Below are 13,537 nucleotides of genomic sequence, written 5' to 3'. Positions count from 1 at the left end.
TTTATATGAATTTTTGATTACATGGTAATGCAAATGATGGATGCGAAGTCACACACAGGTGTCAGAGCTATGCTATGAAATTATTAGTCACTATGGCTGCTCTTTTGATTGTTGTCATCGTAGCCTTCAATGGGACCTGGTTTTTCATGAAGTGCAGTAGGAATATGGCAGTGGTGTCAAGTCTTTTGATTCCTATGCATTGAAAATAAGTTTTGGTTAATGAGGTGGTGTTATTCATTTCAACCTTTCTGTTCAAAAGATTCCACCATATAAATTTCTGCTTTACTTACAGGATCATCAGTCAGAATTTTGTCAGAAATTACAGGATTTATCAGTCAGAATATGTGAAGTACTCTGTCATACAATCCATGCACTCAGTCTTTGCTGTTTATATTGGGATTCTTGATAGAAAAAAAGTTTCTTTAATAGAGTTTAAACCAAAGAAAAGAAAACTTGCAGAAGTACTAAGAATGCAAGCTAGACTGCTTGACTGAGAAATGTCCTCTGCTATCAACAGATGCTTCATGCTGGTAGAACTCCTAGTTATGTCCTGCTTGTCTTAACACAGCTTCTCCCAAAAAATACCCTTGCCACTGGAAATTCTATACAAAAATGGGAGTATTTTTGATGAAAGAAGGCCTGTGGTGTTTAGCTGCATGAATGTTCACTATTTTGCACAGTACTTTCCGGTTCTGCTTCAATGAATATTCTCTCAAACACAATCAGTAATGCAGTGCTTTTCACATGCATCACGTATTCTGTAAAGAAGTATAAGCAATTTTCAGTCTAGCAGACAAATCTGTATTTCCAAAATAAGTGTTCTCATGAATGAGTCAAACTAATAGTTGTTATATTTCAATTATGACAGGGTGAACCTGGTGACCCTGGAGAGAAAGGCCCTGTGGGACCACCTGGACCGAGAGGCATACCAGTGAGTCTTTCTGCCCTAGTTCAGGGCCCCTGTAGTTAAACGCTCATTCAACTGAATCAGTACAGTTAATTCCCTTTGTCTATTTTCACTACTTGGTACAAATAAAATGATTTCAGATTTGGTTCTCAGCTTTTATGGAAACCAGGTTCCCTGTGGGCTAGAGGTAATCTTTTCTTTAATATTCTCTGTATCTGCTAAGAGAGACTGTATTGGAATTAGGTCACACAGTGGAGAGGTGCTGTGGCCTTAATTACTGTTTACTTTCTGCAGCTTTTTCTACCGTTTGCTACTGCTTTTAGACTGTGTCATGATAGATTGCCCTGCCTTATCAGTATCAAAAGCCTGGATGAGGTGGTATAATTACCATAATTGGGGGAGGTCTCTTTTCCAAAATAGAAATAGAAATAAATCTTATCTTCTATTAAAAGCTAACTGATGGTATACTCAACCTGTGCAGGGCACGGATGGCAGAGACATCTATGGTCCTGAAGGAAACAAAGGAGCAAAGGTAAGAATGTTTCTCAGCCTCCATTACGCAAAGTCAGTGTTAATGGGACAGTCAATATTGATTTAAGAGAAATGTAAGATGTGGCCACAGCATGTTCCTTGTGTTCAGCAAGAGGTTCAGCCTTCCCACAGCTTGTAAGAGGTTCTGCAATGAAACTCATGCAGCTGTGATCTCTAGTTCTCTTTCATGAAAGCTTAAGAATGCAGTTTGATGTAAACGTAGTTCTTTGTCTCTGCTGATATTGAAAACTGGACTGAGAATTATGCTTCCATTTTGAACAAATGGTGACGTATGATAACACATGAGAATGACTGGGAGGGAGCTACTCTTTTGAGAACCACACTCTTTCATTAGTGTATATGTGTGCTTTTGGATATGGATTTGTAAGTTGTACTTTTTGCAGGACAAAGTGCACTCCAATATGCCTAACTAGCCACTCCTGTTGCAAGGCTTGATGAGCTAGCAGCGATGAAATGTCTACTTCTTTAAAAACATACAAGAATCTGGCTAAAATAAAAAGTATACAGAAAAGAATGAGATCAAAATAATTGTACCTCCATGGATACATGACTTAAATGAGGTAGTAAGTAATCCATAGTAGGTTGATGATTGATCATTTGTCTATTTACACCTTCTGTCAAAACACTGATTACTAATTTTGGTCTTGGGAAACAGAATTTAAATAAAATGGAGTTTGTGTCATAGTTTGAAGGGTTTTTTACATCATTGTTGCTGTTGATTTAAAATTAATATATAAAGCATATTTAAAAAAAAAAAAAAAGCTAGGTTTTGTAATGAGTGTTGCTGGGGAGAGAAATCCCACATTGTTTTATTTAGTATTAACATATAAAACATAAAATTACAGTGATATTTCTCCTAATCCTCACTGCTACTAAATCTGGAAAAGAAATGCAGACTCTGAAAGCCAGGCAAAGGTATATGGATTCTTTTTGTGAAAGCATTGACAAATGGATTGGTTATGGTAAGTCAGACTGAGAAATAACATCTATAAAATGCTGGATAAGTGTAACTGCACATCAAAAGCAATTTACTGTCAGTCCTGGAAGAATATTTCAGTTTCAGAATGAGATTCAATGTATTTTGTCTCTTTTATGTAAGTCTTGAGAAACTAAATAATAAAAACAGCCAGCACAGGAAAAAAACCAACCAACTAAACAACAAACAAACAAAAAGACAAGAAAAGGAAAAAAAAAGAAGAAAAAAAAAAGCTAAGAAAGGGATAACTTCCTAATTGCACTTGGAGTGATTTGCCTACTAAAATGGCAGGCCCAGGCCTACGGGCTCATTTCAAACTCGCTGTTACTTGAGTGGCCTGACATGCCAAGAATAATTTTGAAATTTCTTTTGATTTAAAGATACCAAATACTTAAGGAGGTCAGAAACTTCTAGATTCTTATGAAATCCTTTTTCTTTCTTTTGGCAGGGGGAATCTGGATTCATAGGCTATCCTGGTCCAGAGGTATAATTAAATGAGCATGTTTCTTTTCATTATTTATTGTTTTTGCACTGTTCTTGTTTGGAAGGGGATGTTATGTATCTTTGTATTCATCTTTCCTACAAAGTTCTGGATTTCATTAATTTTCAGGGAGAAGATGGAGACCCAGGTGTTTCAGGAGCTAAAGGACCAAAAGGAATTAGGGGTAGAAGGGTAAGAATGATAATTCTTTTAACTCCATGGAGGATTCAGTAAGCAAAGCCCCAAAGATCTCTAGTGTTTCCTCACAACAAACAAACAATTCCTACTCCAATCTTTTATTGCAATAACCTCATAACCTGGGCAAGAGGTCTTGGAGAGAATGAACACCAAAATCTTTAGAATTGATTGTTGCTAGTAATTCTTAGGGGTAGTAGTCTATCGCTGTTCAAATGCAGGAACTGGCTCACAATGTAGTTATAAAGGTTTTTGCTCTGCTGAAATTCTGCTTGTGTGTGCAATTATAAAGAATAAAACTTGTATTTGTATTTTTAGGGTAATGCTGGCACACCAGGTTCCCTGGGAGATCCAGGGGATCAAGGACCATCAGGACCTATGGTAATGTATTTTTAAAAGATCTTCCTAGATATCTCTTGAATTTCTATTAGATTAATAGAATATTCACCAGTGTTTCTTAACATATACAGTACTTAATCAATCTGCCAGCCATATGGAACTGCATCTTGCATGTGGATCTGTTCACATGAGCACCTGCTGTTGGAAATGAAATTACAATGATACAATGCAGGGCAGATTTTCTTCCACAATCTTTGATGTTGTCTCTCCAGTGGTTAAATAAATTTAATCTAAAAAGATGAGAAAAATTAAAATGTAGAACAAGGTTGTTCTGCTGAAATCTGAAGTGCGTTTTCATTTAAGAAGAAAAGCCATATGAAATTAGATTTGCAATTACAGGCACCCATTTAAAGCTTAAGCTGACCATACCCTGTTACTCCTTGTATACAACTAGATGAATTGCTGTATTTTCTAGTGCTTTTATCTGTATTTTATACAAGAAAAGGTTATGTTCTTTATCAAAGCAGGTGAAAGGATAATGAATGTCAGTAGTGACTAAGACTAACATTGTAGGCATTCATTTTTTCTTTTAAAACATTTTTTAAAGTACATTTTTAGTTTTAAAATGTAACTTTTGATAACACTATTTTTCTGTTTGATATGGCCTACAGGATACATGCAAATTAGAAACATAATTTTTGGTCATTGCATTGTTCTGGCCAATGAATATATCTAGATCACTATGTTCTATGCTGTTTGGCTGTCATCTGCAATGTCTATGTTATGGACAGACTTTATGATCTAATGAGCTATATAGTTGTTGGCCTTGCCAATCTTTTGTCCAAGAAATCTTCAGATTACAAGTTCAAGATCTCTTGAGTGAGAAGGGAGTACAGAATGTATGGGTTTGGTGGGATTATTGTGGTAGCAGTGCATGAATGAAATAAGTGGGAAATTTTGCAGCAAGTGGAAGAGAGGGGGTTGCAGAATGGATACAAGTAGTAGGTAGAGCCATCCAAAAAAGGGCTGTTTTCCCATCTTTCTTATCTTGTTGGTGGGGTTATCTCTTTGGTCAAGTTTGTACAGCTGAGCTGAAGATAAATACGTGGAATATCTGTGATTATACTAGCAGCAGGAAAACTAAGGTGGGATGAGGGAAGTAGCTCAGAGAAGAGATGGAAGAATGGAAGGTTAATTTGAGGAGAAAGTAACAAATGAGATGGGATTCTTATCTGGGGATGCAAGGAGGTACATGATTTTGGTAAACTATAATGTCGTGAAATAGAGAGTCTAGAGCAAAGGTTATGGTGTATGGAGTTCAAATTTTTCTGGTTTACCTCACTATTGCACCTTCTGACTTAAGTGCCTTAAGTTCACTAACCTTGCTATATATTTAAATTTCACATATGACAAAAGCTCTCAAGCTGCCTTTGAGGGGGTAAAAAAAGAAAACAAAAAAAAACCCACATTTTCTCTGTGTTTTATTCCTATGATGAAAATTGAACAATTAATTCAAGATTTTGAAAAAGGTTGTTTGGAATCCTCATATTTGCCCTCAGCTCTCAGAGAGAAGGCTGCTGAGTAGCCAAAGATAGCTAGACTGGCTGAGCAATCATGATGCATGCATGGTCTGCAGAATCTCTCGAGGTTGAACTGCTGGGATTTGCCCTGCAAGAGGGAGCAAGCATGTTGCACTTCAGAGTTGAAAAGGATACGAATTGCAGATAACTGCACCGCAACAGTTTTTCAACAAACAGAGGTTGCTGTTTAGAGAGCCAATTCAGATAGATACTGGTCCTCAAGAGCGATAGGTAGTGAGAATTTATAAGAACAAAGAGAGAAACATACCTTGAAACAGGATGGACTAGTAGTCTGCAAGTCCTTCAGGATCAGAAAAATCTATACTGAGCAGTGTTATCTCCTCATATCTTAAATTTGCAAGCAGTTGTCAGGGTAACACTGCATGCCTACATTTTGTTTGGACTATAGAGTCGTAGATGAAAATACATTATCAGAGTCATGTCTGTAATGTTCTGGATCTGTATTTAATTTGTTTCAGGGTGCCAAGGGACCAAGAGGCACTGTTTTAATGGAAGTAAGTAACTAGCTCACATCTAGCTGCATGCTACTTGGGACTGTTTTAGCCATCATCTGTTTATAATCACTTAACACATTAAGACGTTTAATTGTTAGAAAACAGTATCCTTTTCAAATATTTATTCACTGTATTCTGATGCTGGGTCATTCTGTTTGGCAAGTAATCAAGAAATGAGGAAAGATGATATTACACTATGTACAATCTACAAACATTAATATTCCTTTACTTGTTATCTCATTCAATCAATTTAAACATGAGATACTCTTCAGGGTTATGTCTGACCTCCTTGCAAAAGAAGACACTTCCTCAGCAGTAGCTATTTTCATTGTGAATATTAGGGCAGGATTTCTTCAGAATCTCAACCCTATAGGATTACATGTGTAAGGCTATATATATATATCTGTATATATATATGGCTATATAGATAGATAGATAGATGGCTAACATTCTTAAAGGCTTCATCTAGATCTTGCATAGATTGTACCCACAGGCAATACCTGAGGGTGATACTGTAGGTATGTTCTATATTCTGTAGAAGGTGTCTAGTCTTACTTTTCAGAGCTCCCTCTTGCTATGTGAATTGGTTCTGAAATTCCCAATCTTGTCTGGAAGTGGCATTGCACAGTGACATCCTAGGTAAGATTATTACAAAAAAAAAAAAAAGAGAAAAAAAAAGAGTGGCTAAATAGTTGATTTGTATTCCAGGGCATGGCAAAATGCCAATAGAGCTTGTCTGAAATAACTCTGCTTCTGCATAAGGGGCAGAAACACTGTCAAGTTGAAATAGAGATGAACTGGAATTTGTGAATGTTCAGTAGCTTAGATCTGATGTTCAACTCAAACCAATAGAAAGATTCACAGTCTGAGGTGGTCTGTGATTTATTGTTAATTGCTTTTTAATTTTTCTTCTGCAGCCTTGTGAACTTGTGAATTTTACACGAAAAAACTGCCGTAAGTAGGGAGCATCATCTTTTACCTTAGAATCCACATAGTCATCCCTCATAGAATCATAGAATGGCCTGGGTTGAAAAGAACCAGAATGATCATTTTAATTCAACCCCTCTGCCACAGGCAGGTTGGCCAACCATTAGACCAGGCTGCCCAGACCACATCCAGCCTGGAATCCTTCAAAGAATAATCCTCCATTGGAAACCCCATCGACTGATAGTTTACATCAAGGTTCAGGTTGATGTTGACTGTAGACTGTAACTGTGAAAGTTTTTCAGCAGGTGTGAAAAACAGGCTTAGTCTTTCTGCTCATATTTTCTATCCGTTACTTACAAAAACTGTAGCACACTTCTCTTGTTCTCATTTAAAATTAATTTAATTATTTGGCATTGTGTCAATCCCCCTTTAGGGAATTCTCAAAGAATATTGATATATCACTTATTCTCTAGCTTTGGAGTGTTTGTTATTTCTCAGCTTTCTCTGCTCAGCAGAATCTACAGTTATTTCTTTAAATCTCATCCAAATTTCACTGTTTAGATTATTCGGTTGTAGAAAATGAGTGTTGTTTCTTGTGACCATTTCTGATGCTTGTATGAACTTTGAGTCAGGCTCCTTAATGCACATGAGTGAACATGTCTCTTTTTATGAATATGAATCCAAAATAATCTGTTTCCTTTCCATTTCTTCATTCCAGCTTGTTCATCAGGTAAGCCCATAAGCCCATCAGGTGTCTGCATGCCCGTTCTTCATAGACTTGAAGAAAAAGAAGTGTTTAAATTGCTGAAATGTTCTCACAGAGATGTTTTGTTTCAAAATGCAGACACATGTCCAGTTTATCCGACGGAGGTGGTGTTTGCCCTTGATATGTCTGAAGGTGTTACTCCAGCTGCGTTTGAACGAATGAGAAACATTGTTATGTCATTGCTGAAGGCCATTAAGATCAGTGAAAGCAATTGCCCAACAGGCGCTCGTGTTTCCATCGTTTCTTTCAATACCAACACACGCTATCTCATTCGTTTCTCAGAATTCCAAAAACACAACTTGCTTCTACAGGCAGTTCAGAGCATACCACTGGAAAGATCTACTGGAAAACGTAGTATTGGGGCAGCAATGAGATTTGTTGCAAGAAATGTCTTCAAACGGGTTCGTCAGGGCATCCTCACAAGAAAAGTTGCCGTATTTTTTGCCAATGGTCCATCTCAGGAGGATGTGGTCATCAGCACAGCTGTACTTGAGTTGAGTGCCTGGGATATCACTCCAGTGGTTATTGCCTTCACTGAATTGCCAAATGTCAGACGTGCCTTCTCAGTAAGTAGACTATGAAGAATTGAATCAGTTGTCCATTTGCTCAGTAGCTACTATTATTTGAGTAAAGAACGATCCCCTATACACCTATTTTGCTATCAGGAGATGTCCAATCTCCTGTTAAAAAGTGTTATGTTAAAGGTTGCTATTTTAACAAAGAAACACTGATTCTCTTCACTATAATGGTCACCGTTTGAGCTCTTATTGCACAGAAATTATTTCTGAACCGTGGTTTTAGGGCAAATCATAAAATTTCAATAGCACTGTGTTAATTTCACTTGGTTACCCGTGCTGTTTCTCTGATCTAGATTCTACAAAGAGCTGAAAGATGAAATAAGCATGCACACAGGTCTCAAGATCAGCATCATTCAGAAATGCTTGGGCTAGGTTTGGATGATCTATTATAGCTTTGAGCAATATATTATGACTATCTTAAATTGACTAGTAAGCTGCTAATACCAATTGTTATTAGTTGTGCTAGCTTAACAATCTCTGTATAGCGTAGAGTTAGAAAAAAATAGTGATCTTGTAATGCACAAGGGCAGATAGGATGCTCCTGATGGCAACTAAAAAAGCCTTCCCTATACTTGTTCAATATTACAATAGAAATTAAATCACGAAGTTAGGGACAACACCTAGTTTCAGTAATGGTATTAAGAACGAAGAATAAACATGATCTACATTTTGCTTTAAGGTTACTTTTCTGTTTGCTTTAAAACCTAGATTGATGATACTGGAAGATTTCGATTATTTGTCTGGGAAAGGCAACAGGATGAAAATTTGGAGAGCATCATACATTGTACACTTTGCTTTGGTGAGGCATTTTACTTATTTCAGCTGTTGTATTACTCCTCTTATTCTTTCAGCACCAATCTTACATTTTTCAATAAAGTAATTATATTAGGTAAAAGGGATAGTAAGAATTAGAGTTTTAAAAACACAAAAGCTATTTAATTCCTGTCTCAGCTGTGTGAAACAACTTTTTCTATTTGGCATTTATTTTGTAACAGAAGCTAACTCTAATACCATGTTTCTGGGATATCATGCTCATTTATTATGAACTTTGTATTTTGAGGTAGAGAAAAACTGCTAAATGATAAGTGTTTCAGAATGCTTAATAGTGGTCTGAGGGGAAAAAAAAACAACAGAGCTTGCTTCAGTGTCCTTTGCTGTGTTTAGATTTTGATAGAAGAAAAATTCTAAAGGGAATTCTGTTCGTAAGGTAAAACATAACACACCAGTTTTTGATCTCATACCCAAATTTCCCATAAATCTCAAAACCTTGTTCACCAGGATTCATCCCTTGTTGCTTGTAAGAAATAATAAGATCTCTTGTCACTAAATTGAAAGTTTTAAATCACATTTAAGAAAAAATAAATAAGTAGGACTCTCATTTTTTTTTTTCCCCTCAAACCATTGTTTTGTTGTTTTGCTAAATAGTTTTCTGTTTATTGGCTCTTTGTCTCTAGATAAATGCCAGCCCAGTACCATCTGTGAAGTGCCCGTTTCTCCACCTCTTCTGATGGATATGGATATTACTTACGTCTTGGACAGCTCTCGCAGCATCAGTGGTGAAGATTTTCAGAGAGCCAAGGATTTTGTGAGCAACATGCTAGACCAGTTTGTCATTGCTGAACAGCCAAGTGAATCTTCTGGAGGCACCAGAGTGGCACTGGTACAGCAGGCTCCCAGGGGCTTCCTACCTGACAGAAACAAAACTCCTGTGGCCTTGGAATTTGATCTAGAAACATACAACAATAAAGATTTGATGAAGAAACATATCCAAGAGTCTGTTCGCCAACTGGAAGGGCCATCAGCCATTGCTTCTGCATTGCAGTGGACAGTTGAAAATGTATTTTTTAAAGCTCCCAGACAAAGAAAGCACAGGGTCATATTTGCAATAGTTGGAAGCAAAACAAGCGTACAAGACAGAGAGAAGCTAAGAGAGATTTCACTTGGAGTCAAGTGCCAAGGATTTACTGTATTCACTCTTGCACTTGGCAATGACCTGAGTGACAGCGAGCTGATAGAACTATCAAGCTCCCCCACAGATCAGCACTTATTGACACTGGGTAGGATTTCAATGTCTGAGATGGTGTATGCTCAGAGATTTGCCCGGACATTTCTAAACCTGCTACAACGTAAGTAGCATGCAATGCCATTCACTTAAGTTATGGAAAGAATGAGAAATGCTCTGTAGGAAAAGGCAGTCAGTAGATGTACTACTTCTCAGTTTCTAGACATAATATAACTACTTGGTATTTCATCTATAGTTTGTAGCAGATGTTGGACACTAATGGAATTGCCAGTAAATACAAAACAATATTACATTCTAATGTTGCCTTAGACCAAAATCTTGAAGTTTTTTTCTCATTAAGTTTGTATTCAATATATGGCTACGCTGACTTCACTTTTATGAAGGAAAGACTATTTTTCAGACACAAAAAAACAGTTGTTCTCCTGATTTAGGCCTACATTTCTTCTCTGGCCACTGGCACCTACATTTCTTTTCCGACCCTTGGGAGGCCCAGATTTACTGAGCTGTTAATGCTTATTTTGGCTTTTGGGAAGATAGAAGTTTAAACAACAGCAGATCTAGCCTTAACCTCTGAAGTTTTTCTGCCTCTGTAGGTCAGAGAAAGAACTTCTGTAGTTTTCAAGACCCATTATTGTAGATTAACAGCTTTTAGGTGCTTTGAAATTTATTCAAGAGGATGTCAAGAAGGAAGTCACTGAGTTGAAATTCCCATCAGAAATGTGTTTAGGCAAAACAAATTTGCTGTAGTGTATTACAGAGGAAGACAAAAGTCTAAGGCATTTTTTCAAGAGTTGATCTCCTCTAGATGATCTGTTGTTTTCATTTTTCTGGACATCTTTCTAGATAGTAAAAGACACAAACTCAGTGGAAAAGAAAATAAATCTTTTTCTGCTTTTTGTTAAACGTGTTGAGTTCTGGAGGAATTTAAAACTCATTCGTGGTATGTTTGCTTTCTCCACAGGAGAAATGAACAGTTATCCTTCTCCTGAACTTCAAGAAGAGTGTGAGAACTTAGATCGGGGTGACACACGAGATCAGGTGTCTGTGACTGAAAGGTTTGGAACTTAAATCTTACACACATGGGCATGTAAGGGATAAAACTGTATATTTACAGTTTCCTCCAAACATAAGATTTTTCCCTTTAGATTAGTCACTATATATTCAGATTAGCTTTGGCAGAAGCATGATCAGGATCAACAATGTTTTTTCACGGTATTCAGAAGGAATGAAAAGGCCATCCTGGTACTTAAATACTTTTTTTCCCCGTCTCCTTTGAAGGATGCCTTTACCTGGAACTGATGAAATTGGTTACAGTGGTGATTTGAAAGACATTGAAACAGCTGAAAATAGAGCCCTGGAAAACGTTAAATTGACTACCACAGGACCTGTATACGCAATGCCAGGAATGGGATATGGTTTGGAGGAGAATGAGTACTTCACAGAGGAAGACACAACTGGAGAAAAGCCACAAGAGTATGGAGAAGCTCAGGGGAAAAAGGAAAGTCTAGCAACGATAGTAGAAACTGGACCTGACAATAGTGATTATGGTACGATTTTAGAGTATGAAAATTTCTCTGAATTCAGTAGAAAAGCTCTAAATTGTGAAGGAATTAGTTGAATACTTGCTCTTTGTGAATCATTTCCATTCATTATATTTTCCAAAACTTTTTTTCGCCATATTCCTGAATACAGTCCAAATCTGTACGAGTTTGTAATTACAGGACGAACTGCTGGTGTCATTTAGACTTTAGTTTTGATTTATAACTTTCTAAAATAACAATAATAATATAGATTGTTATCCTCTTTACTAAAACAGCTAATCACATTAACTCCTCATGTTGCACTATAATTACTGAGTTATTCCTGCTCCTAACTTAGCTCAGCATGGAAAAACTAAATGTGTGTTACAATCTGTTCCTGGGAAGAACAGGATTCTCCAGCAGAGATATCCTGTCAAGACATGTGTTATTCATGTTTTTTACTTTGCCTCCTGCTTACACATTTCTTTCCGGATTTGCCTTTTGATATAGGTGTCTTAATCTCATTGTGACATCAGATTTCTCACCATCATCCCTTTTAAAGAATTGAGTGTTTCTATTGTGTGGACTGCAATTGGAGATAACTTTTGACTGCAACCTGCTCTAGGGAACCTGCTTTAGCAGGTCAGGTTCATCCAGGACTGGATGATTTCCAGAGGTCCCTTCCAACCTGTGATCCTGTAATTCTGATTCTGTGATAATTTCTTTGCAAAAATGCAATAGCGTCTGCATGACTTCACATGCTGTTGCTCACTGCTACATCTTCCATCCCTCTTTCCAGTCGAAAAGGATTCTACTGGATGTCTGCTAGCCCCTTTCCAGATGAGAGAGCCAATGCTGCAAAACTGTTCAAACATTGAACTTTAAGAGCAAATGTAAATCTGGAATCCTAGACATCCACAGTGCATAACTGATGTACTCTGCACGGACAGAACGGTCTAATGGCCTAATTATGTGTACATTTTCCATTAACCATGAAGATATGTTACTGTTTACTCTTTGCAAGTAAATGTTTCCTGTGAAGATGCAAACAGGATGATTATACTCATGTGAGCAGTGACATAAAACATTTACTTACAGGAGAGGTGTGAACTGCAGTTCCCAGTTGTAGTTGCACTCATAATTGGCAAGCCAACAATTTAACTTCTAAAAATATATAGCACAATTTGAGAATTTGCCTACTGAGAGATGTGGCTTGTACTGATCTATTGTTTTATCCTCTGGCCACTCTGATGCCTTTTGTTTATGTGTGGATACTTGATGAATCTTTTTAAGACACTGAACAGTGCCTAGCTTTCATAATTGCTCATTTATACTGAATGTTACTTCCCTTAAAATTCTAATGCTAAGAATGATGGATTTTTCATTATATCTCTCTCTCTTATTTGCCTTTTCCAGATGCGTGTGCCCAGGCTCAAGATAGTGGAGAATGTCAGAATTACGTTCTGAAGTGGTACTACAACAAAGAGCAGAAAATGTGTGGTCAGTTCTGGTATGGGGGCTGTGGAGGGAACAAAAACAGATTTGAAACACAAGAAGAATGTGGATTCTTGTGTATAAAGTCTTTCTAGTGCAGAGACACTTAAACTACTTTGTCCTTTGTTATACTATCAAGATGATGGGCAGAAGAGATGGAAAATCTCACACAGCATCTCACCTCCCAGATCCCAGCTCAAAGAAATACTTGTTAGTGATGTTATTATCTATTATTCTTAATAGTGAAAACTAAAACTACTGCTCAGATGATCTAAGATTTTGAAAAGTGAGAAAAGTTTATTAGCTAACGCCGTGTTATTTAAAAGGGATAAAAGCATTGAAACGATTTTCTTCCAAAGACACTGAAGTGCACATTTTAAAAATGTACTAAAGTAAAATAACCCCTTAAACATTTTCATGAAATGATCTTAGATATGAAATAGTAATGTCAGAATATTGATTCATTACTTGCATTTGTCTTATGTATAAGAGAAAGAAAAAGCATTCAGCTCTCAAGGGTCATAGACTTACTAGAACTTCACTTTCATGTGAAGGTTTTTCTACTATAGTCACTCCCCTTACAAATATTTCAATATGTGAATAAAATCATTCTCTTTCAAATATTTCTGTTCTGCCAATAGTTCTTGAAACAGATGGGAGCATATTCTCATAGTGTGCCTGCTT

The 13,537-nt window shown here is 36.9% G+C and overlaps 1 protein-coding gene across 1 annotated transcript in view; it reads left to right on the top strand.

Annotated features, from left to right (window-relative positions):
- Positions 1-13,476, top strand: part of COL6A6 (collagen type VI alpha 6 chain) — a 57,825-nt gene extending 44,349 nt beyond the window's left edge. The window contains exons 26-39 of the mRNA XM_042888510.1: positions 869-931; positions 1,389-1,439; positions 2,884-2,919; positions 3,046-3,108; positions 3,430-3,492; positions 5,510-5,545; positions 6,463-6,499; positions 7,191-7,202; positions 7,317-7,804; positions 8,525-8,615; positions 9,271-9,942; positions 10,801-10,894; positions 11,118-11,386; positions 12,776-13,476. Of these exons, the coding sequence (XP_042744444.1) occupies positions 869-931; positions 1,389-1,439; positions 2,884-2,919; positions 3,046-3,108; positions 3,430-3,492; positions 5,510-5,545; positions 6,463-6,499; positions 7,191-7,202; positions 7,317-7,804; positions 8,525-8,615; positions 9,271-9,942; positions 10,801-10,894; positions 11,118-11,386; positions 12,776-12,948 (2,148 nt within the window). The 3' untranslated portion in view covers positions 12,949-13,476. The remainder of the gene's footprint in view (positions 1-868; positions 932-1,388; positions 1,440-2,883; positions 2,920-3,045; positions 3,109-3,429; positions 3,493-5,509; positions 5,546-6,462; positions 6,500-7,190; positions 7,203-7,316; positions 7,805-8,524; positions 8,616-9,270; positions 9,943-10,800; positions 10,895-11,117; positions 11,387-12,775) is intronic.
- Positions 13,477-13,537: the final 61 nt, after the last annotated feature.

The sequence above is a fragment of the Lagopus leucura genome, unplaced genomic scaffold (assembly GCF_019238085.1).
Source record: "Lagopus leucura isolate 7727_CA_CO unplaced genomic scaffold, USGS_WTPT01 Super-Scaffold_100157, whole genome shotgun sequence".
Classification (NCBI taxonomy): Eukaryota; Metazoa; Chordata; class Aves; order Galliformes; family Phasianidae; genus Lagopus; species Lagopus leucura.
Note: the sequence above shows the minus strand (reverse complement) of the source record. Positions and strands in the feature narration are given on the sequence as shown.